The sequence below is a fragment of the Thalia democratica genome, chromosome 9 (genome assembly GCF_965202585.1).
Source record: "Thalia democratica chromosome 9, ktThaDemo2.hap1.1, whole genome shotgun sequence".
NCBI classification, from domain to species: domain Eukaryota; kingdom Metazoa; phylum Chordata; class Thaliacea; order Salpida; family Salpidae; genus Thalia; species Thalia democratica.
In genome coordinates, this window is record NC_139173.1 from 38,071,100 (window position 1) to 38,098,039 (window position 26,940).

Here is a 26,940-nt window from a genome sequence, read left to right on the forward strand (position 1 = left end):
AGTATTTAGTTTGTCTGTCTACCTTAAATATTTACTGTTGATGATTAGATTTATCATACTCTCTTATTACCAAAAAGTTCGTTTAATTTCAAAACATATATTTTAAAAACATTCTTACACTTTTTCGTAGACTGCAAAACTTATTACGTTTTTTTAAGTTTATCTACAAAATAATTAGACCTTAGTTTAAAAAAGTTTAAGAAAAGTTTTACTGTTTCTGACAACATAAGTGTTTGTAAAGCTACATTTTGGTATTTGTATAAAGTAAATATGTATCAATAAATAAGTATACGTCTCGCGTAAGTAAACAATTGTTTGTTTTAACATCAAAGTCATAATTATTCATAGTTCAAATAGCTGAATAAGCACCACTTTTAAGTTTTTATTTTACCAACTGATAGATAAATAAAAAAGAGCTTTACCTAGTTTCACATCAAAAATTTTATTAAACAGACTTTTGATGTACGAAATATTTAAGCTAATTTTATAGATTCCATGTAATTACTCTAGTTTTCCGGTTTTACCGATCAACACATGTTATTTATTGGCAATAATTGCTCTTAAAAGGAAACTGGTTTACAACTAGTAATAAACATTTTCGATTTCCGTATGTTGTATAAAGCTTTTAAACTAAAACTAGTGTTAAACAGATTTCAAATAACAGAAATTTGAAAGACATAATAACTTTTTTTTCCTATATAAGCTGCAACGTATTGTTTCTTTATATTAAAATTACAGTTTTCACTTAAAAGCAACCAATAAACTTCTAGTATTTCCGACAGCTAAACATCCATTATGCTACTAAACACATGTCCAAGAGTTAAAATTTGGACGGGAAGTTTTTTAAATACTTATTACTTTTTCTTGTAAACTTGACTTAGAAATGTGTTAGCGCATCGGAAGAAATACGTTTAAGTTAAGAAAAGAAAAAAAATTGGTAGATTTATAGTTATAAAGAAATTATACTTTTATATCTATTGAAATAGTAGAATTTAATTTTTGTACTTTTCTTTTGTTTTCTAGTTTGGTAACCAAACTTTCTAAAGTTTTTATTAAACAAACAGTTTATTTGTTTTGATGTTTGTTTCAGGAAGTTACTAAACTTGCAATATCCTATTAACAGGCTTTGATGTTACTAAGGTTTTAAATCGTTCTTCTTTTATTTTTTTGTTTTAAGACTTTGAATAACTATTAACTAAACTGTTATCTTTCTGTTTTAATGTTTATTATTATTTTTTTCTTAGCAGATTACGATAAATAATTTAAATAAGTATCAAAGTAGTAAAGTTAATAATACATTTTATTTCAAAAACTTAGCACAAGACTATTTTATTACTTCCAATTCCCTTATATTAAAAATTTTTAAAAGAGTTATATTTTTTTATAGAGAAACAAAAGTGATTAACTACATGACACTATATGACCATGACGTCAAAAGCTATTCCTGTTTCTCATGACGAACTTTTGAGGAGTCTCATCGAAGGTGATTACCCTAAAATGCAACCAGTTAAACCTCCGAGGAAATCGAAAAAAGTGAAATTCATTCAAGAAGTACAACCAAACGGTGACAACAGAATCGAAGAAAACATGTGAGGAAATTGTTATACATAAAAAACAGGTTTTTAAATTACTACTAAGTTTTAGCTACAGATCAAAAGAAAACAGGTAAAAAAATGCAAAACAAATAATTTGTTTAAAAACTTCATCTAATAAGCATCACGTTAAAAAATGAAACCTGTTTGTGCCATTTTTATTTGCAACCTCAGCTGTAAACAATCTTAGAAATAGATGGCTTTGTTTCGAAAAAAAATTTGACAATAATCGATAAAAATATGTTTAAATAATAGTTTATCAAATACATAATAAAAAAATAAAAAATGATAATTATTTTCTATTTAGATTGGATTAAAACTTAAAACATCCAATTACTTTGTTTTAAAATTGATTTAACGCTTGGTTTAGCCTGTAATAACTCATAGATTTTTAAAGTTCTATTCCAAATAAATAGTTTTATTATCTTTTGGCATATAAACTCAAATGCTCTTAATACCTGGCTTTCCAACTGAATTAAAATGATAAAAACGCTGATTAGTTTCCAATTGTACTGTTTCAAACGCTTGGATTAGCTTGTAAAAACTTGCTTCTATTTTTATTCAATTTTTCAATTGGTTTCAATTGCTGCATAAAATTTTGTCGCTAAATAAACAAGCCATTAAGCACTTGTATATTTAGAACTTAATAGAAACTGGTGTTTTTTATAAAATTAAATTAATATATAAACACTGAAACACAATTGTATTTTACATGTTAAGATAAAAAATTTAAAACTTAACATCTTAATTAATTTTGATTCTAAGGTTATTCTTAACAAGAGTTTATAAAAAATAATCACACTAAAAAAAAGATTTCAAACTTAACAAATTTAAGTTATTTTATTTAGTACTTAAAGTTGTATATGATTGTAATAAATATTTAGTTTTGTATACTCATCTGATTAACTAAAATTGTTTACAAATGAAATTTCCTTTTTTAATTACAAAAGACTGTAAAACTTTCATAATGAACATCAACAGTTATCAAGTTAACAATTACACAAAGAAAAGTGACAATAGGAAAAAAAAACTTTTTTGAAAAACCCCTAGTAATGGCATAGTAGACAATAGAAGTGATTCTAAGTGAAAACAAATTGCTTTGTATTACTAACTTACTTTATAACAATTTTCCCACCGAATATATAGGTCAAAACCATTAGCTCAAATTTATTTTTATTGACTTTTGTACAAGTGTTTTTAATGGTGTTTAAAAGTTAAACATTTTTTCAACATTTAGTATTTTATCATTTAAGTATTAAAAAATTTTTTTTTTTCTTAAATAAAAATTTATTTTAAACGACAAAAAGTAATATGCAGTTTAAAAAACTTAAAATCGAAAATTTTTACAAAATATGTTCAACATTTCTTTTTGTTAGATAAAAAACTAGCTTTTATTATCTAAATTTAGAAGTCTAAATAAAGTTAAAATACGAACTAGTGCAAGTTTTTTTTCATCTATGAACATCTTATTATTTGTTAAAAACTTTAATATTATAGTAGTAAAAGTTAAACTTTGTAAAAAAACTGTTTAACTATATATTAGAAAATTTATCTGTTTTTACAGGTTAGACAGAAAAGATTCTGAAGATATTTCAAAGCTTATGAAAAATCTCCAAGATTTTGAAACAAAAAACGAGGAAGAGCTTCTTAAGATCAGCATCAATGAAGAAAAAGATGAAAAAACTCTGACAAGGAGCAAATATAATAATAAAGGAACTCTTACTAACGCCAACAAAAATAAAGTACAAGTAAGTGTAATTTTAATTAAACAATTAATAAATAGTTATGTTGGTAAAAAAAATAAATAACCCTAAGTGTTTATTAATATTACTTAAATTTATAGTTCATTTTTATTACTATTTAGGTAATTTATTTAAATGTAGTAATGTTTTTTGATAAATTTTCAATCTAAAAGAAATCCATCTACTATTTTCAACCTTTTTTATAAACAAACTTTAGGAAAACTTTTAGAGTGTTTCACAGGCATGCAATTTTTGTTTGTTATAGGTAAAAGAGGATATGAATAACGGAAAAGAAGAATTAAAAAAACAAAGGGACGATTTACAAATTCAACTGGACGAGTTAGATCTTTGTATTGCTCAACTTCAAAAAGATGCAGAAAGTAAGAGCAGTTTAGGTCACAAAATTTTTTACTTTTATTGTAAATAAATATGTTACAAGATCTTAAAATACTTTTTTTAAAGCTCAGAACACCCTAAAAATTAACACCGTAGGGAAAATGTAACTGTAAAGTAAAAACTAAATATTATGTTTAGAGAGTTCATATCAACAACTTATAAAAATTAAAATGCATTTTTAATGTTTTAGTTAGTTTACAGCTTTAACGTGGAAGCTTTTGATTGGCTATTTTTTAAAAGTGCGTTAATACCATAAATTTACTTGAGTTTTTTTTTATACTTGTTCTTAAATTTCTTATCTTATTATTTGCTTAAGATATAGGCTGTTTTACCAGTATACATATAATATACATTTTTCATAAATGTTAACATAGGAGAAAACATGTGGGAATATAAACAATAACTAAAACTTAATATTTTTATAAGACTATTTTTTTTGTAATATTTTTTAATGAGTATTATTGTAAAGTAATTTTTTACGGTAAATAGTTTATTTAACCATAAATAGAGTTTACTTTAACAATAAATATTTACACAACAGTAACACCGAAGAATATTTGTCAAGAAGACGCTGATATGACGTCATTTAAAGATCGTCATGACAACTTATCTGATGTTACGTCATTTCAAAGGTGAGACTTATTTTAGAGTCTGAATATCTCTAAACTTCTATTTTGTATTATCAGAATTGAAAAAAATATTTAGTAGAATAAGTAGTTGAAATAAAGTTTTAGCACAAGAACATCTGTGGTAAAAAAGTGTTTATGTAGTTTTAAATTTTAAGCTAAATATTGAAAATAAAAAAGTATAAAAGTTCCTGTTTTACATAAAACATAAAAATTCTAAATTTATTAGCTTTTGTGCGTACTTCGGTATATTAAATTTCACATTTTATTTTGTTTTATTACTTTATTGCTTTGTCAAAATGAAAGAGAAAACAATTACATTTCTCATTATTAGATTTCATTAAACTTCACAGTTTTATTTCATTATTTTGTTGTTTTATTAAACTGCAGCCGTGAATAATTGCTTTTCTCTTTTAGCATTTTAATTAAATTTTATATGACTTCCAGAATATGTGAAGTTAAATTAAAGTTGTTGTTAAGTTTATTTACATAAATATCATTTTACTTTTTGAAGTAAGAATAATGGATTTGATTAATCTAAATGAAAAAATAAATCAGTAGAAAAAAGAAATTAATAAAATCTAAAAAATACACAATAATTTTTTCAAAGCATGAAATCAAACAACCTAATTATTAAAGTTGATGTTGAATAAAATTAATTGTTTCAAACTTGTTATACTTTTGGACAACTGTTATTTTAATTTAAGTAATTTTTAAAGTTTCAATTAAAAGAACAGCTGATTAAATATTATACGGAAAGTTTTACATTGTAATAATTGTGTTAATTAGTTTTACTATGCTTGGTTAATATGTAATGTTTACAAAATAATATCACATGGTACGTAACCTATTTGTTTTTAACTTTGACAATTAAATTTTCAATTTAGTTTTAATCGAAAAAGTATCAAACTTCATAAAATTTTGAAATAATTTTAGACAATTTAGAAAATTTACTTAACCCCAAATTTTCAATAGCATTTCGAGCAGTGGGAGTAGTTTCGTTTGTGGGAAAAACCCTTCTCCCCCTCAAAATCCCACCCCTCCAAGGAGAACTAGTAGCAGTTATGAATCTTGCAGAAGACACTCCGAAAAACGAGGTTAAAATATTAGAGTTTGTACTAAATTAAAATAAAGACAAGGTTATAAGTCAGTATAAGATGAAAAAATATGTATAAAAAATTTTTTAAATTTGATATTCAATGATGACTAAACTACTTGTCGTATACTTTTTAACAAATTATGAAAATAGTAGTATAAATATGTGTTAAACTTTTTCGTTGGTTTTATACTTGATATATATTAAAAAGCAAATGTTTTTAGTATTGCGGTGTAAATACTCGTTGTTTTAAAGTTAAATTTTTAGTTCTATAAATTTATTTACGTTTTTAATTGTAATTGTATAATGATGTTTTTAGTTTAAAAATTATTTTAAAATCAATAGTTTATATTTATGTTGTAAAAATATTGGTTTAATTAAATAAAGGTAGAAAGTGACTTGAACTCAAAAAATAGACACTGTACAAATCTAAAACAAAAATAACTACCAACATACTATTAAAGTCTTGTTTGAAAATTCTAGTTTGGTAAAATTCTTGAGCAAGTATTTTATAAGGCTGTATTTAATTAAATTTCAAGCTAGTTGAATTTTAAGTTGGTTCAAAAGCTTTTACAGAAGATAAACTGCTACTTAGTTTCAATTAGAGTAAGTTGATTGAAAGCAAAACGAATTTTAGTTTTAACACTTTAATTAAGAGTTAGGCTAAAACTAACAACATAAGAGCATAAACTCGACGCTAAGTTGCCAACAAAAATGTTTGACTATGCTAATAGAAAACATACATGAAAAAGACTTATGTTTCACCTTTTTAATCTAATGAACAAAAAACGTTTGTTATATTTTATAAAAAATATTTATACACTATGTTACAAAAGCATTTCAACTTTACTTTACAAATTAAAAAATAACCTGTAAAGTGAGTGAAAAGCCATACAAATTGGTTTGTTTAATCTTTTTAACCGATAATTTATTTAAACAAGCCAACAATTTTATATAAAACTTATAAGTGATAGTCAAAATGTTGCTAATTTAGCAAATTATGGTGTGCAGTATCTAAATAGTGTTTTTACTTTGTATAATTTTCTATTATATTTTGCAATGCAATAAAAAATGTATATAAATAAGTTAAAAGTCAATATTTTCTCCCCTTTAATTAAAAAATTTGGTAAAAAATCTTAAACAAATAAATAATGCAAAGTGCTAAATAAATAAAAGTCAAAGCAAATGGTAAAAAAAAGCAAACTGTGTATTTGCATTCAAGCTAATTACTATTTATTTACAAAAACAAACAATTATTATTTGTTTTAGAAAAACTCTTATTAAGTGCACAAACTGATTTGTTTTACAAACTATTTGAATTTAAACTCAAACTGTTGAATTAAACAAAAACCACAAAATCCAAATGCAATGAAAAGTAAATATTTAAAAGTATTCTATTGATTGCAATTTAAAAATTAACTAAAATTATGTGCAGAAAGCATGTAAAAATAGTATTGTTAAATACATTTTCATTAATAATTCAACAAAAAACATAATATCTAACTTCTTTTAACATTAATTATTTTTTTAAGTCAAACTAAAATTTTGTTTTATAAAAAATCAGCCAGTTCAAAGTAAAATAATTGACATTTAAAAAAATTTAACTTTAATTGTAAAAAGTCTGACTTAAACTTTGTTTATATAATCGTTTAAATTTGTGCTTTAACTGTGTTTATTGTATTTTTACAATGTTCTGTTTTAATAAACTTAATTAAAGTAAACCTTAAGTTTCATTAAAATTTTCAAACAAAAATTGTAATCAGATGCTCATAAGGCTTTTATGAATTTGAAAATGATAAAATGTTTTAAACATGTTTTTATATATGTGGTATTTATCAAATAATTTATTTGCAGACTCAGCAATTTATTCGATGAAATCAGGGGACAGTAGCCAATTTCAAAATAATAAAAAGTTAGTTTTATTACTTTTTATTAATTTCTTACTAGGAAGTAGCTAATAAAAGTAAAATAATTAGTTTCAAATCATTTTAAACCTCACTAGGAAGAAATTGTAAAATATTTTTTTTCTAATGTAAATATTTAAAGAACTTGATATTTCTATGAGTGGTTTTAAACTCATTTAGATAAATTGTTCTCGCATTAAAGCATGAGTCATGATAATTTTGTTTTTGAATTACTAACTTATTTTGTTAAAAAGCAATAATCTCACAAAAATTTTCATAACAACTTTGTTTTTGTCTTGTAGTGAGTCTCTATTAAGTATATAATTTGATAACAAAAATTTTTATTAGTAAAAAGTTTGATGTTTTAAATTTACTTGCTTATTCAAGTAATTGAGAAATATTCTCACAATAACTTTATAATAATTTTAGTTTTCTACTTAAACTAAACTTAATAAATTCCATAAAATAGGTTATCTGTATTAAAACTAGTAATTTAGTTTAACATTGTAAGAACAAATAATAGTTAGCTCTTAAGTAGCTATTTTTGAATAAAAGTGTTTGATAAGTACTACCTCTTACGTAAAAAATTCATGTAAAATTGTTACCTATTCAATAAAAATAAGCTTTATAACAGTTTTTTATTTTAAAAAATTTGCAAATATGCTATTCAACTAGAAAAAAAAAACTTAATTTTTTCAAATTGTAATAAAGTTTTCTTTCTATATTTTTGCATAAAAAATTTTTGGGTTGTTGTTTTTGGCAAAGTTTTAGCATTCTAGATTATTTGGATTAACATTTTACGCTTTATTGGAAAAATCTTGTGATTTTTAGTTTAAGCTGCCAAGTTTTTATCTTCAGTCTAAACACATTTCCAACTTGTTTGAAATGTTAAACAAAGTTTTTATTCAATATTGCTAGTATTTTTAAATAATACATACTTTTTCATACTGGACTAGATAATACTGTTTTTAAAACTGTCAGTTAAATGGTGCTTTTTTAAGAAAGGAAAAAGTTGAATTATAGAAAATACATTTCTTGATTATGTTTCACCTCAAGATACAATCGAGTTAAAAAAAAATTGACTAAAACCTAGGTTATTGTCTGAAAAAACTTACAATATTTAGCCATTAATATTTCTTAAGTTGACAAAGGCAGTTTGTGTAGAATGTACAAGAAATCCTTACATTTTTTTAACACAGAATTAATATTTATTTACATTGATTAAAGAATTTTAATATTCTGTCAAAACAAATTTCCGTTTTTTAATCTAAAGCACTAAAATATTCTGTAATACTTTTAGACACTTATTAAAAAGACTTGTTTAGTTTATTTTCTTAATTTAAAAAGTTAATCACTTAAAATTCACAATAAACAATTATATCTTTCATTAAAACTTTTTTTTAATAATCTATTATTTTTTTGGTCGACATAAAAGAATTGTTTTAATAAATAAAGTTTTGAAGAATAACTCATCGTTCATTAATTTTCATTATTAAGGTATACCGCAAACAGTAGAATAACTAATCTCTAATAAAATGATATATCATTAATAATTCACCTATCACTAAAAACTATTTTACTTTATAGTGGTTTTAGTAATACTGATGTGCTTTCATAAATTAACTGTTCTTGTTTTGAGAAAAAATTCGTTTAAAACGACTTTATTTCAAAAAAAGCTTTTAATTTGTCTTGTCTGTTTTTTTATTGTTTTGGTTCAACTTTCTGTGCGTTAAATTTAAAAAGAAAACTCATACTAAATTGGCTTAAAATTGATTTTATGCGTTAATTGTTGTTTATAAAATTTATAAAAAACAGTTTGGATTTCTTATTTAACTTTATGCTGAAGATCTTAGAAGTACAAAAAAAAAACAAAGAGTTAAGCTTTTAAGTATAATAAAAAATTTTGTGTTTTAAATTATAAAGCTTAATTTTTTGTTTGAAAAATTACAAAAAAAATTAATGTTAAAATACTATTTTAGTGTTAAATTAATTTTTAAAGCTTGACAATTTTTCTTGACTTTTTGGATAATCTGGTGCTAAAATTCAAAGGAAAACAAATAAAAAAAATTGCCATAGTTACATAAATGTAATCATTCATATCAACCCACTTTAGAACATTTTTTTATTACAAATCGCTACTAAGTAGCTAGTTTGTTTGCATTTCAAGCCACAAAATTGTCACACTCTTAAGTGGTTAAACAAACAAAGTAATTAACAACCTTATCTATATCTTTTTTTTAACCTCGCCGATTTTTTTACAATTCGCTGATTTTATGTTGACAGTTTCAATTCTTTATTACTTACAAACCTAAAATTGATTTCAAAAATTATTAAAAGTGTTTTTCAACATTTTAAATTAAAAATAAGTAAGTTTTTCCGAACAAAATTTTTGAATATTTTGTAAAACATAAAGAAGAATTAGCATAACAGTTTTACATGATGTGCAATTTACATTTTCTTTGAATATCATTTTAATTACATAACAAGACTTGCAGTATAGTTTGAAAAACAAATTGTAACACAATCGTTTTCTGCCTTTTTGAGTTCCAAAATTTACGTGTTTAGAAAATAAAAAAAAAGGTAGAAAAAAACATAGAGAAATGATAAAAATTCTAAGACTTATTGCTTGCCATGAGCTAAAAAATCAAAATTTTATTGAATATATTCGCAGATGTTCGACAGAATCAGTTCGCGCACTTCAAAACTTCAATAAAGAGAAAGTAGACATGTTATATAAACAGATTCGCTTCAGTGCACATATGTTTGTTATAGAGATTCGCTTCAGTGCACATATGTTTGTTATAAAGATTCTGTTTACAGCTGATATTAATCTGAACTTTTGTATTATGCATCACGTTTGTGTTGTAAACAGCAATTTCCTGTTTTTACTGTCTATTGTTGTGTGTGTTTGATAAAACTTAAATAAACGTTTTATACAAACAGTTTGCTGCAGTTTGGTGTTAGAATTAATAAAAATCTTTAGTAAGTGATACAAATTTTGATTATTTTTCACTCAAAAAAGTTATGTTGAAAATAAATACAAACTTTATATATTTTGTTTGATTGTGTTACAGAAAAAAATAAGTATATTACAAACGTGAGTTGAAACCCAAGTTTGGTTGTTAAACTTTTTGAAAGCTTACTAAAAATTTTAAAACATCATAAAAATATAAGTTAAAAAAGGTTGAAAAAATTGAAAAAAGCTTAATTAAAGTTTAGTGCAAATGCTATACAAAGTACTGTTGGACGTGAAATATAATTTCAAAATAAGATTTTGTGAGATGTTTTTTTTAGCTATAAGCATAGACTCATCTGTCAAATTGTTTTCGCATATTTAAAAAAACATGCTGTCATGATAATGTCCAGCATATTGTTTATATTGCAAAACACCTTTTCTTTGCTGTTTGCTCAAATACAGTCTTTTCATTCGCATATGTTAGTCAAAATCTATGCTCACTTGTCAAAATGCTTGATAATGTAATGGAGTTCATAAACACGTAGAGTCCAGATTAAAATCGTACGCTTCATTGCAAAATTAACTGATAAGATTCGCTTGACTGCACAAATCTGTTTACATAACAACAAGATCAAAAGTATAGTTTACAGCTGTTATTTAAATTAACTTTGTTGATATTTATCGCGTTTCAGATGTAATATTTTTTTTCTGTTTGTACATCTACTATTTTGAAGTTACTAAAGTTTACTGAAATCTCATTTTTGGTAGGTTAACTAAAGACATGCATAAAATTAAAATGACAGCTAAGTCAAAAATCAGTTCAAAAAGTCAAAGTTTAATAAGTTTTGTGTAATTAAATTAAATATTATTTAAATATAAGTTTTAAGCTTACATACATACAAACTATCAAGGTAAACTATTTATCTTTTAAATGTTCAAGTCTTGAAAGCTTTTACTATTATTATAAGTGTATGTGTACTCTAATAATTGCTTGACTTTGTTTTAAAAGTGTTAAAAAAATATAATTTCAGTTGCACTTTTAAATATGTTTTTTTTTATACAAAACACTAAAATTATTTATTCTAAATCAGTAAGTTATAACCATTTTATACATCATAGAAATATTCATAAAAAATTCAAACTGAAGAGTGATAGCACATTAAAAGCTTTACTAAGTTTAAACAAAACATTAATGAAAAGTTTTACAAAATTTTAGCACAAGAAAACTTTTTAAGTAAAAATAATGTAAACGATTCACAAAACAAACATTAAAACAGTTTTAAATGACGCCTGAAAGCAAATAACAAAAAGTATAATCAAATATCAATTGCATAAGCGAGGCCTTGAAAAACCGCAAATAACTTTAATAGCGTTTTTATTGGGGCAATAAACTTGTAAATGCAAATAAATAAAACAAGCAATATCAGTTGAGAAAATATTAATACAGCTTGTTTAGTCGTTGCTTTAACATTGACTTCTTAAGTTTTTACGATTTAGATTTAGTTTGTTTTTATTTCAATTGTGAAAAAAATGTGAATGTAGAAAGTATTGTTAACTGGAACTAAATCATTTATTCTGTATTTGTATAGTTTGATATTTGCTTTATATCTCGATTAAAAACAATAAATACGAGAGTAACTTCTTACGTTTACTAAAGTTTTACTTAATATACTTAAGTACTCTTCTTTTTACAATTTTGGTTAAGTTTGTGAAATAAAACATGTATGAAAAACCTTATTTATGTTGTGATTTGATTACCTTGAAAAATTAAAACAAATTACAACAAATTGTTTTGGTATTTAATACTTGGTTAACCTTAAACATTTGTTTATTCTTTTTTGTTGTCATTGTTATCAAAAGTTAAACACTTTTTTATATCGAGTAACTTAAGCAAAAATTCTTTTGAATGTATTTAATCTTAATAAAACACTGTAACTGTATTGAGTATAAAAAGTATTTCATTAAAGTATTTTAATTTTTTACGAGATAAAATAATTTACTGTATGTTGTTTTTAATTTAAATGATTTATTATTTCTATTATTTAAAATTTAATTTTTAAAAGGTCCACCAAAAATAGTACTCCCCAACAAGGGTTGCCTAGCAAACTAAAACCGACCTATAATGACATCACCAACTCTCTGAACCACTGTAACAATAAAAATAAAGACATCATAATCAACAGTGAAAAAGTGAGAAATTTTGATACAATATATACAAAAAATTTAATTAACGTCTTAGCTTATCTTATCCATATACTAATACAGTATGTTGCTAAAATGTAATAATAGTTTTTTACAGTCTTTTTATAACAGTTTTACGCATATATTAGTTTGAGTTAATATAGTTATAATTTAATTAGTATCTTTGATATCTAGTTTTAACTAACTTAAATAATAAAACTACACATTTATGTTTTGAGAGTAATAAATAGCATTTAAATAAAGTATAACTTCGATTAAAATAAACTTATTTTCATGTTTCTCACTGTTAGGCTGAGTTTGAACATTATTATTAATAATAGTACAATTAAATATAATAACATTTAATTCAGCCAGAGTGATAACTAACTTGTGATAACAATAAAACAAGTATAAATCATTTTAACTAACCAAGATTTTTTTTTTAAAAACTTGAAAAATTGATATGGTTTGTTAACGGTACCAAAGTATTTTTAAATTTTAAATTATCTAGTTGAAGTGCAGCAGTTTGGCTTAAGCTTAAAAATATCGATCTTTATAGGGTCATGTTACAAAAGTAACAGCTGCACAAAATTAAGATGAAAGTAAAATACCGCTAATATTTTTGTAAATAAAATGAAAACTAAAGTTAATATTACTAGTATTATAACTACTTTATTTATATTATTTTTGTTTTGTTATGGTTCTTGTATGGGTATAATAAAATAACTACTTGAAATATAATAACTGAAACTTACACGTATCACAAACTTTTGAAGTTTATAATAAATGAAATAAAAAGGTTTAAATTACCTTTTTATTTTAAATTAAAATGTTTAAACAGTAAAAATTCTTTATTGAACTACACTACTAGTAATTTTAAGTAAAATTGTACTTGAATCTTAATTTAATTTATAAAAATACGTTAAATTAAAAAACAAACCCTAAATAAACTTATATTTTTTAGTTCTATTGGTAATTTTTGCTGTTAAAAATTACCAATACATAATAAATCTAAATATTTCAGTTTATTCTAGTGTTATGATTATGATTATGACTCTTAGCGGATAAAAAAAAAATTGAATGAGTTTTTGTCTTACTTTTACTTAGTATGTATATATATTTATCACTGAAAAGATACTTATAAATTGTATAGATAAATAAAGTAGAGTTTTTTTTTCGTTCTCAAACTAAAAAAATGCAACAGCAATGTTCAGAAAAAGTAAATAAATTGTTGGTACTTAGAATATAGACAGTTTAACGATTATATTCTTATTATACAAATGCTTTTTTAACATTAACAAAAACTTTATTTGTTTTAGAGATGCAAAGTTAAACTTTATATCTAAATTTAAATGTCATAAATTTGCTGAATTCAATATAATAAACTTATTTTCACTAGCGACTAAAAATGGGTTCATTTGTTTGTTTTGTTTACGTTGCTTTCAAAATTAGTCTTTTACACAATGACTTTGTGTTTTGACTTTGTTTCTTTTTTTTTGCGTCGCGTAAGTTTCTTTACTTTTTTAAAGAAATAAGTTAACCTATTTTATTTTTAGCACAAACAAAACAGATTTAGACGCGACATTATTTGTTCTAGTTGCGTTGCGTCTTTTCAACAGTGACAATATTTCTCTAATATGTTTGTTGCCATGTCAAAGTTCTAAATTTAGTCCAAACAAAACTAGGGTGTTGCTAAGATGCTACTCAAAGCTGACTTGTAATATAATATTATATGTAATATTGTAATATGATTAACTATCAGTTTAATAGTTCTTATACCATCAATAAACAACAGTTAATAAATAGTTACTAGTTTTGTTCAGCTTAAAAAATGTTTTAAACTAAACAGATAATATTTCCTAAATAAGATAACTAAATTTTAAGGTTATAATTCTAAATAAAATAGTTAATTTAATATTAAATAAATGATATCAAATAACTCGTAATATTTGAAGGTGTTCTTTTTCTTTGGTACGTAAAAGCAAACGTAAAAGACGTTATTGAATTTCGGAAGTTTTGTTTAAGACAAAAAATTTGAAGCATAATTAAATACAAAAACACAGTTTAAAACGTTTAAGAACTTTTTCTATTTCAACAGGGTCTAGATGTTTTAAAGAATGGGCTTAATAGCACAGATTTAAGCAAAAGTAAGTTTAATTGTTATGTTTTTAATTTATTAACTTGTTTTGGTTTATATATATTAACACTTTCTATACTGTACTTGTATTAAAAGATAAGTATTTATTTAAAGTATACTGAAAGACTTTAGTAAGCTTTACTTAATAAAAACAACTTGTAAATTTCAAGACATTATAAACGGTTTATTAAGTTAAGTTGTTATATTTTATAAGTGAAAATAGTGTTTTCTCACGGACTAAGTAGCTCTGAAAACGTCAAGAGGTTTATTGTAAAATTTAGCTACAATTTATAAAGCTAAAATCTATGTTCTTCACAAAATATAAACAAAACTTAATGCAAAGTATGAACAATATTATAATTTTTAGTATGTTAAAAAAATATACTTAAATAACTCAACAGTTTTTGCTATTCTTAAACTGACCGAAAACATCAAAAAAAAGGCTTGTCAATGATAACTATCTAAACTCTAAATTTATACATGATAAAGTCTTCCATTTATTTAAATTTTAGTCTGAATTTTTACCCTTAGGTCACTAATTACAAAAAAGAATTGAATCAAACTTATTGTTTACCCTTCACAGATAATCACTTTTAAACAAGGCATAACTCTTATAATTACTACTTTACCGACAAAATTTAATACTTAATTGACGTTTTTGTTTGTTTTTTAAACATGACAGCTTTTTTGGGTGGTCTTGAGTCATTTTATTAAAAATATGGTTTTTTTTTTTGTTTTTTGACAAATGCAGTTATAATAAAAAATCTTTAAACGTTTGGTGTTAAGTAAAGCAGTTAATGACAAAATGCTCTGATAAGTTGTCTCAATTAAAAATTAAAAAAAAAAAATTCAAACTAAGTATTTTTAACTAAAGTTTTATAGTTAATATTTTTTCAATTGTTAAGCCAAAACTACTAAGTAACCTGTGTTTGTATTACTAAAGTTAACTTAAAATAATATTCTAAACAAAATATTGTTTTTGCAATCGTTAATGTTTAAGGAAAATGTTTGTCACTCGTTAGTTTCAAGAACCTTTAAACAACCCTAAGTTCAAGTCCTTGTTTACAAAAATAAATTCTTACGGCTTTCAAGTCTTTTACCTTTAATTACATTTAAATTCAAAGAGAAAAACCAATCATGCGTAAAATCAAAGTGCCACCGTTCACAGATTAATTCTATTCTATAGCTTAAAATACTTGTGTTTTCAAGTTATGTTTCAAAGTTATCGGCGTTTAGTTCATAAACAAAATTTTAAAAACGTAATACTTTTGAAAACTACCTTTATAATTATATCATATTACTGATATATATATTTATGAGTACTTATGCTTTTGTTGTAAACAAAACCTAAAAATTTAAAATTTATTTGGTTTAACAGCGCGAATAGAATAAGTATTTAAAAGAAAACGAAACGTTTTTTATTTGTTTCTAAGGTAAATTTATGTTTTCAATAACTTATGATAAAAGTGAAATGTTTTAAAAATGTGCTTGCTTAAACATGCTAGATTACCTGCAACTGTTTTTCCCATTATTGTCTCACTAAAAGGTTTTGCCATTAAAACTCAATAAACAGAGCAGTAATAAAACGAAAAGGTTTTTTGACATCACATTGCACTACTACATATCGCAATTATGACATCACATAAGCCTTTCTATCTCTAGCACGCATATTATCTCTGTTATTATAAAAAAAGGAATAATTTAAAACGTGGAAAGTTTTGAAAGATAAGAATTTTGGAAAAAAAGAAAAATGCAGTCTAATGTTTTTATTCTAATTGTCTCTTTTACTTTCCTTACTATTTCCCTTTGCTTTACATGTAAGTAAGAAGTGTTAGTGTTAATTTAATGAGCTTAATTTTCCTAAAATTGAAGTCAATTTTATAGTTTTACTTTTTACAATTTGAAAAGTTTGTCACTGTTTTTAATAAATATTTTTTATGCAAATGTATATAAAAAAACAAAAAAAAAACAGAGTTAATATTTTGAACATAAATATTTTAAAAACAATTTCAAGAGCGCTTTTTTTTAGTAAGGATTTACAACACAATAATAACGAATATTTTTGTAACCATTTGTTGATTATAAGCTGAAGTATAAAGCTTTGAGAATTAAAAAAGAATAAAGTAAAAAAATAATTGAAACTTTTGAAATCTACATAAATGTTTTTAAGTTAGCTACAAACTTTTAAAAAGTATTAAATGAATTTTTAAAGTAATATTTTTAGCCTGTTTTTTTAACATGTTGCAGACTTTTTGTAACCAGATGACAGAAAAGATTATCAACTCACAACAAATTAAGAAACTTTCGTTTCAAATTAAATGTTTCTCGTTTAAGATTACTGCCTTTTTCTTACCATTTACTCTTACCAAGATTGTTAGAATAAGTTCATCGTCAGTTTAATTTGAGGTAAAAGCAAGTTGCTAATGTTCTATATGATAGAGTATTTTTGCTTTGATATTGTTTTGAGACTAAGAAATTGTTTAACTGCATACTGCCGTTAATTAGTTTGCTTTAAATAGTTGCTGCCTTTACTAATTTACAAAATAAGCACATTATTTTTAGTTGAATAATTTTTTCTTATTATCTTATAGCATAATGGATACTTTTTGTACCCAGATCACAGAAAACATTAGCAACTCATAACAAAAAAATTTTTTTTTCAAACAAAAAGTCTCTCATATTACATAATTTTCTTTTTCTCAGCCTTAAATGCACCAAAGCTTGTTCATAAAGCATTCATTGTCAGGTTTTCTTCATGATGAAAACAGTTATTTAAAAGTATTAGCAGATCTGCAATAAATTGTAAAAATATCATATTAGTTTCTGTTTTAAGAGCTCGATAGAAATATTTTGATTGACTTTATATTGATCTTTTTAACAAAAACTATGTTTTGAATGGTTTTTTATTAAACATTACTGCTTTGAATTTCTAGTTTTGGATCTAGGCAAAAATAAAAGCATTTAAGTATCATTAACTTGTCTTAGGTTATAAACCTAAATTAGGTTATAATTAAAGGTTTAAATACATTTGGTGATTACAGTTAACAGTTTCCTGGTTTATAAAGATTTTAGTTTGTATAAAACTAACCTTATTATAATGACTAGTACGTGAATTATCTGAATTTTGAAAGTCCTTGTTTAAATATAGTTTCATATTACTTTAAAGAATTACAAGACTTAAGCGGAAATGTTGAAACAATGACTTCATTATTGAGTAATTTTCAACAAACTGGAAGTGCTGATGTCAAGATTGATAACGTCTTTACAAATTCCATGACAACATCAGAAAAAATACCCGCTTCTGATAGTCTCGACCCAATTTCATCAATATCATCTATTGAGTTAGTTTTTGAGTTTAAAGTGCTAACTAGTTAAATTTGTAATACAAATTTTTGTAGTTATCCCTAATTGCTTTAAAGCTATATTAAAAATATTTTAGCTTTTATTTTGAAAAATGTTGATTAAATAATTTTTTTTATTCACAACAGTATCTGTTTAACCAATTTCCAAAATTATTTATTTTTTGTTTACGAGATAGCATTTGAAAACAAAAAATTTAAAGTTAAAATAAAACTTAAGTTGTTTGGTTTAAACAGTACACAATAACTTATAACTATTATACCAAAATAACTAAGTTTGCAATAAGCATTAAATATTCTATATCATACAGGTCAAGTATTCATAAAGAAAATACTTTACATGATTCATTTTTGTCTCAGTTTACTAATGAGGTATGTTTGTTAGTACTATTCATATTATTCTACAACTAAAACGTACAACTATCAACATATTTACTTATACTATTTGTTTACTACAGATACCCTAATAACTATTAGTTTAATTATTGTTTACAGATAGTATTGGACAACCACGTGATATGTAGCACTGATAACAGTTTATTTGAGGGAAATTCCCAAACGTACAACTCTAATTTATCACCAGGCTGGGCTAACATTCAAGATACGTCTAGCAGTCTTAGAAGCTCTTCTATTGGTTAGTTGAATGATAGCATTTTGAAACTTAGCTCTTTTCCTTCTAAAATACTTTTTTCTACCTACTATGTCACTACTTCTAAAATGTTTAATGTTAATTTTAAATATCATAGCTATATTTCAAGTAGTGGTTTTACTTTCTAGCCTACTTTTTGTTTTTGCCGATATAAACTAAAATGAAAGCTTATGTTTTGTTATCTTGGCGTGTGTAATGTAAACATCTTAACTCTTTTTGAAATTATCGATTCTAATTAAATAAGCATTAACAATGCTTATATAACAAACAAAATATCTTTGTATATGTGTTTTTTTTTGCTTTTGTAGAAGAATTGAGACAGTTTTTTAATATGTTTTTTTTTAAACCAATTTTTTTACCAGTAAACATTTTATACTGTAATGTTATATTAATTTGATAAAAAGTTTCGGTGTATTTTTTTATTTAAGTAATTTTTTCGTTGCAAACTAAACTCAGTCACGCTATGTAAGAATTTTCGGAAATTATTGATATTACCCTAGGCATTTAAATCTAAGCGAAACTACTTTAAACGTTTGTGTAAAATTTGCCTGTGTTCCATCATTTGTATATTCAAAGCAGATATTAAGGTAAAGTCAGTTGATATTATTTTTTTTATAAAGGTACCAAAAGTTTTTGCAGTTTCAATATAACTTTATAATAGAACAAAAGTTACGCTGCAAATGAAATTTACTTATAACTAAATATAATTTATTTGACGTTTTGTATTTTCAGTAAGGCAAACGTCAATACGTCAATACTTTCTAAAGAAAGTTATTTGTAGTTTTTTAAAAATTATTCAAAGTTTGCACAATTAATAAACAACAAAATTTTTCTTTTTGCTAAAGAGACTTAAAGTTATTACTAAAAGTTAAACTACCACTGCTTGTTCTTCATTTAGAAGTATTTTAAAAAGTTATAACTTAGCAACACAAAATTGCATAACAACAGGTGACGTGGTGCCCCACTTACGTCATAATCACCCTAGCAACGTGAATTCTTGTGACAGCGGAAGAACCTCATCAAGAAGCACTTATATTTCTGGGAGGACTTCATCTTCATCAAATGCAGGTAAATGAAATTTTAAGTGTTTATTCTGATATTAGTAGCTAAAGTAAAACCAAAAACACTGTTTTAAATTTAAAACTATAAAATTAAAATCTGTTATTTATAGTATCAGTTAGTTAGCTTTAAATTAAAAATGGTATAAACTTGATTTTTTTTCTTCACTAATATACTTTTAACATGTAGTATATTTAGAGCTAATAGTTTTTTTTTGTTACAATACAATATAAATGTTTATATCACGTAAATATTTCATTTTGGGTAGAACGTCTTTCCAAGGTAAAAGAGAAATTTTACCGAAGGTAACTTGATGATTTATACAAAGTTTTAAATGTATTAGATTATAAACGTAAAACAAAACTTAGTACTTTCACGACAGACCATTTAAGTAATTAGTTATTTTAACTAGTTTAACAGTTTGTACGTTAAACTTGTTAAAATTTATCGTTTTTAAATAAACAAGGTATTTAAGCACTATAATCTAAAATTTTACATTTCAGAAGTAGATCAACTCACAAGGGATCTTTCGAGTTCAAATCTCTCAGGAGCAACTCCTAAATTTATTAAGGATACCACAAGTTACTGGTACAAACCCGATATTACGAGAAAACAGGTTTGAGATGCTGTTAAAATAAGATTAAGTTTTTATGGTTAAAAGAAGAATATTAAAAGTAAAACATGGCAATTGTTTTTTAAATAAACGATAAATGATTAATTTAGGGTAATTATGTCTAATTAAATGAGTTTCTTAAGTTAATTGAATTTTTTAGTTCTACATAATTGCTTTTCTAATCAATCAATTATCAAAGTTGTTACTTTGCTAAGTATAAAATGTTTTTGGCTTCAACAAATAAATCAACTGTTTTTTAGACTAATTCTATTACCTAACTTACTAATTACTTATTGTCTAAATTGTTATCATTAACATTTACTAAATCCTTCATCAATACAAAAAAATCTATTTTGTATCACTTACTTTTAGTTTTGTTCTCTAATAAAAACAATTTTTTAGATAAAATGAAATATTTTTCTAATTAAAATTACTCATTTTTTTGCTCATTACTAAAAACATAGACAACTTAAATTAACTTCACTGAACGATACGTGGTTCAAAACATAATTGAAAGATAATTTATCTTCAAAGTAATATTTGCTTTATTTATAAACTTGTTTTGCGTAATTTCATTGTGACAACCGCTGTCTTATATTTCAAAAACCTACAATTTGAAGTGGTTTATGTCTAACAACTTATAAATGTTTTAATTAGAATGAAAAGTGGTTTAAGTTTGACACTTTATAAATACTTTTTTACAAGTTTAAACCATTTTAAATCTAAATCAAGAGAAGCAAAGATGTTTTGCTTAATTAATAAAGTTTGTTAGACTAAAATAATTTAGAAATTATAGTATATTTTATTATCGTAGAGTATTAAATTACACAATATCTTTTAATTGCAAACTAAGACTTAAAAAATTGATATTTGTACTTTTAATACTTTTAAATTTATTTATGTTGAACTTTCATAACAAGCTTCTATTAAAAAATAAGTTTTACTTATTCTATGTAATATAAAATTTATTTTAATTTTTAGTAAATTTGTTTGTTTTTATAATTAAACAAACCATAAAAAAAAACATTACAAAAAATTGTTTAGGCTCTTCTAATGCTAAGGTATCGACCGGCTGGTAGCTTCGTTGTTAGGGACAGCAGGTTTTTCCCCGGATCTTTTGGTCTTGCCCTGAAAGTTCATCAAGTTCCTGCTGTTGTTCTTGCAACTGCTGATCCGGGAGGTAAAAAACTTTAAACTTAGATTAAAAATATTTTCATTATTAAGCAGTTATAATGGTTTTTGCCAAAAAATATTTAACTAACTATAGAAAAGTTTGCTTTTTTATGTCTAAATAATATGCTTCTATTCGCAGTCAATCTAGAGGACGAACTGATCAGACATTACCTGATTGAACCTTCCATGAAAGGAGTTCGATTGAAAGGATGTGCTAATGAACCAGTATTTGGAAGTTTGTCAGCTCTCATTTATCAACATTCAATTACAAGCATCGCATTGCCTTGTAGACTTAACATACCTACACACAGTAAGTTTGATTTTAAAATAGTTTATTATGGTTTACATCAAAATAGTAGTAACTTTTCAAAAAAAAAAAAACTTTTAGACGATTTTCTAAGTTCTTTACAAAGTTCTGTTTTCATAAAACTTAAATTACTTATGTTAAAATCAAATCAATCATTGTTTTTACAGATTTAGAGGTAGTGTCAGAGATCGAATCGAACTCAGTTGAAGTGGCAACTTCAGCAGCTGAACTTCTACAACAAAGTGCTGCTTGTAATGTCCTCTTCTTAGGATCTGCTAACACTGAAGCTCTTAGTGGCCCTGAGGTAAGAAGATACAATTGTAAAAAAACTTGATTTATTTGATAGTAGCTACTAAATATTTTTTCATGTTTTTGTAATCTCATAATAAAGAGTATTATCGTTTAGATATGATAAACACATTCAAAAATAAAAACAAATTACAATGAAACAATTATTGAATTTGTTTTAGATTAAATTTGTTATAAAAGCTAAGTTTCAAAGATTACAAAGAAACAATAACATTCAATTTCCAATGATTTGAACATCATGAGCATAGAAGCATTATTTAATATATAACTGCTAGTAGGCATAGTTATAAATTTACTACTTAATGAATGTTAAAAGAAATACAACTTTTAAAATGATCTTAGTTGTGTAAAAATTCTCAACGAGGTATTATTACGTCACAAAAGCAAGTTAAATAAATGTTTATAAGGTAGGAATTTCTTTTCAACTGACTAATTTATAAATAATTATATATATAAAACCTAACAACAAAGCATTAAAACATGAAACATCATAACATGTTTTATTATTACGTCACAAAGGCTATAGAAAGAGCAATGAGGGAATGTACAGAAATTTCAGGTCAAAATATAAAATCTTCCGTCGTTCAATTTAAAGTTTCAACTCAAGGAATTACCCTAACTGACATGTCTAGAAGGTATGTTAATAGATTTACTCAACAAAATTTTTATTTTTCTGTTTTTATGGTTGTTGTTTTGAAATATATCCTTGTTTCATGAATTGTATTCTTGTTTAAATAAGTTTTTGACGTAAATATGTTTAAATATATACTGTGCAATATTAATTTTATCCTTAAGAAAAAAATTTCAAAGTTTATACAATCAATAAAGACTAATTAAGCTACTTTTTCCAAAATAAACCTTAAAGATTTTAGTGTAAAACACTCTTTTTTCTTTATTTGTACTATAAAAATACTGCCTGTTATTACTGGCAAAAAATACTAAAACCAATAATTTTAAAGCAGTTTCTAGTTACTGTAGTTACATTGTTACAGTTTTATTGTTTAAGCACTACGTATTTACAGCTTCTATTAATAATTTACGGGAAATTATTTTCAAAAGAAACATTATATTTTCATAAAAATAAATTTTTATTGTACTTTTACGAATTAACTTTTATTGTTACAACCATAACCTCTCGTATGTAATTACAAACTTTAAGAATTTTTATATTGGACTATTGTTTATTATATAATATCAAAAAAAGGTAGTGACGGTTTAAATGGTTTTAGTTATAAAATTTATAAAGCAAACAACTTGGTCTTATGTAACTTAAACCTGTGTATAAGATATTACTTAAGATCAACTGTAAAAACATTCAGTTTGTTTGATTACAATGTTAACCTACTTCAACTGTTTAAACTTAAAGTGTCTTACCTTTAAATTTTTTACTAAAAAAAACGCTTTGTTTCAAGTAAAATAAAACTATAAAAAGTTAGTAAAGACTATCTGAACCGTTTCTTTTCTTTTGATTTTTTAAAACTTGTTATAAAATTAAAACTTAATTGTTTTCATTTTCTAATTTTGTGTTGTTTAGTTTTTGTTAATTTATCAATTTAAATTACTTTTTAAATTGTAGTCCTATTTTATAGATTATTCTTCCGACGACACTACCCTACTGATTCAGTTAAGTATTGCGGTATGGACCCTTTTTGTGCCCCGCCCCACAACAGAACAAGGGACACCACAAAATATAATGGTCCTAGAAATTCCAGGTATGAGATATTCGATTATTATGTCAACTTTATCTAAAACTTAAAATCAATAAATAGAATAAAGATACGTATTATCTAATTAAAAATAATGTTCGTAAAAAAGTTGAATAAACTTGCACGTTTGTTTAGAGTAAAATAAAGTTGTTTTAAGAATTATTTACATTTGTAATAAGTAACTGAATTTTTAATCATAGTAATTTTTATCCAGGGTCTTCGGATTCGTTGCTAGGAAACAAGGCGGATCCCTTGAAAATTTTTGTCACCTTTTTGCTGAATTGGACACCCAACAACCCTCCTCAGCAATCGTTAATTTTGTCGTCAAAGTTCTCTTCGGAAAGTGAGGTCATAATAACATTAACTTTGATATATGACGCTCTAGTGTAAAATCCTAAAAATATTTTATTTAATTTTACAAGACGTATGTTAAAACAGAGAGTTTAAATTAAAAATTACTGCATTTTTCTCGAATTGGTACAAGGGAGTTTGGTTGCAGATGATAATTTTATCACATTTTGACAAAAACTTTCTTTATTTTAAAAAGTTAAGTTAGTATAGTTTCGGTAAAATTTTGTTATTTTTGACAACTTTTACTGTTTTAAGTTAAGGTGTTTTTCAAACTTTCTTTTAAAGTTTTGTGTTTAAAATCAATTTCTATCCAAACTTCAAATAGTTTGATGTTTATATTCGAAGTTATATATATTTTTTATTTTTAAACAGTGTTGATCTGTTTTCAAAGGTAAAGACACCTTGTAGTTATCATAAAATAAACAATAAGATTTTATTTGTTGTAACAACTTGTAATAGTTTTAAACGTCCAGTTGTAAGACTTGTTATTGCTTAACTGAAATAAAGTTATTTTATTTCTCAGTTTTCGTCTCCTTTCTTATTAATTAACTTTTAATTTGATTTTTATTAATCAACAAATATTCTTGCCAGTGTGTTGTATAAATTTATAAAAAGTATTATAACTTATTTATAAAGCTTTCAAAAAACTCTGAAAGTATTTAGAAATTTATCATTTTTATATTGAATGTTTATACTATTTTCAATCATCTTAAACTTTTGACGATTATTAGTTTTTAATAGTTTTAACTAAACAAATAAGATCAAAGTTTTCTTACTTTCGTTTAAAAACATTAATTTTCTTCGTTATTTTTTTGTTATTTTTTGTGTAGTAAATTTTGATTAGGTTCTTACTTTCATAAAACAATCATACTTTACAAATATACTTCTATAACAGTACCAATTTTTAGTTTTAAATCAAACTTATAAATTACAGTACAGTAAAAGCAACGTGAATATCAAATTATTGACTTTTTTATGTTCTGCGTAACTTTAGTAGAACAAAATTATTCTTTCATGTTTAAATTTGTTTTGGTTTAACTTGATGTTTTCTATCAGAAAATAAAATTCTAAATAAAAAAATTTTTCATATAAAAAAAACTATTTTTTAACGAAATTAAAAAATAATAATTTAAGTTGAACTTTGTATGTCAAATTTTAGCGTAATTCTATTTTGATTCATTGGTCATATAGAAAAAAATATTTTAGTTTAATTCCTATTGACTTATTTTAATATTAACAAAATAATAATTTAAATACCTATGAGAACTTTTGTTTGTTAATGTACAAAATAGGAATAATAAAAAAGATACGAAACTTGTTTTTATGCTAATGTCCATAACTACATAACAGCCCTTTACTTAAATTGCTTAACTTTAACACCAACTTTTGTTTTTGATTTAAAATGAAGCAGTCTAATTGTTTGCAATGATGTCATAATCTAATTTTGTCACTCAGAGCTTCCCTATACATATATAGGTGGTAAAAATAACCTGTCAATTCAGATATCTTATCTTTTAATTTCAGAAGTGACACAAATCTTAGATAGCGTCATTTTTGTCGATCTTTTCCACTGATAAACATGCAAAGCTTGCGCTCTACCACTAAGTCCAAAATTGTTAATAATCAGTTTACAGCGTTTATAATCACAGAAAAACGTTGTGACTCACAAATATTATTGAGCTTGTAAGTATAGATACTTAGGTGAGAAAGTTTTTTTTTTGTGTTTTCATAATAAATTATGTATAGCAGTGGCGTTGCATGGTATTTTTTTAGGTGGTGCAGAAAATTAAAAAAAAAAATCCAAGTTGCCCCTGCTCAAATTGCCGGTGCTCGAATCACCTCTACTTGAGTTTACGGTGCTCGATTTGCCTTTGCTTGAGTTACCTCAGCTCGAGCTTTTACTGCTCGTGTCGCCTGAGCTTGATTTGCCTTTGTTCGATTTTATCCTGCTCGGGTCGCCTCAGCTCGACGTGCCTCTGCCTGACTTGCCTTTGATCAAGTCACCTCTGCTTGAGTTACCTCAGCTCGAGTTGTTACTGCTCGAGTCGCCTCAGCTCGAGTTGTTACTGCTCGAATTGCCTCACATTGAGTTGCCGGTGCACGAATCGCCTCTACTCGAGTGGTTACTGCTCGAGTCGCCTCAGCTCGAGTTGTTACTGCTCGAATCGCATCAGCCCGAGTTGTTACTGCACGAGTCGCCTCAGCTCGAGTTGTTACTGCACGAGTCGCCTCAGCTCGAGTTGTTACTGCTCGAATTGCCTCAGCTTGAGTTGTTACTGCTCGAATCGCCTATGCTCGAGTTGTTACTGCTCGAATCGCCTGACCTTGATTTGCCTTTGTTCGATTTTATCCTGCTCGGGTCGCCTCAGCTCGAGGTGCCTCTGCCTGACTTGCCTTTGATCAAGTCACCTTTGCTTAAGTTACCTCTGCTCGAGTTGTTACAGCTCGAGTTGCCTCAGCTCGAGTTGATTTCGATAAAGTCGCCTCTTCTTAAATTGACAGTGCTCAACTTACCTCTGGTCGAGTCGTTTCTGCTCTGATTAGTTTTGTTTATATTTATTGTTTACAATAGCCTGTAGAATGATAACTACGCCTGTATTGTTTAGGAAATTTTAAACTTAGCTTACTTATAGAAATTTTGCTTTCTGAATTCTTTTGCGGCAAGCAGCTAAGAGTTTCCGGACGAGCATAAAGTTATTGTTATAGGAAAATTTATTAATTTTTCAAATAACATAAAACTTTAATGTCAATTATTTTCCTTATCTTAAAAACTATCTAAAAAAT

The 26,940-nt window shown here is 24.9% G+C and overlaps 1 protein-coding gene across 1 annotated transcript; it reads left to right on the forward strand.

Moving 5' to 3' along the window:
- The first annotated feature begins 1,425 nt into the window (after positions 1 to 1,425).
- LOC145845249 (uncharacterized) lies at positions 1,426 to 26,696 on the forward strand. Its single transcript, XM_082952673.1, has 21 exons — positions 1,426 to 1,589; positions 3,157 to 3,340; positions 3,600 to 3,714; positions 4,272 to 4,362; positions 5,332 to 5,453; positions 7,307 to 7,364; positions 12,376 to 12,502; positions 14,592 to 14,640; positions 17,797 to 17,971; positions 18,301 to 18,361; positions 18,485 to 18,623; positions 19,587 to 19,706; positions 20,201 to 20,313; positions 21,355 to 21,490; positions 21,623 to 21,793; positions 21,958 to 22,094; positions 22,619 to 22,734; positions 23,689 to 23,811; positions 24,020 to 24,148; positions 24,529 to 24,547; positions 25,962 to 26,696. Exons 1-21 carry the CDS (start codon positions 1,426 to 1,428, stop codon positions 26,694 to 26,696), a joined length of 3,084 nt encoding a protein of 1,027 aa, XP_082808799.1.
- The last annotated feature ends 244 nt before the right edge of the window (positions 26,697 to 26,940 follow it).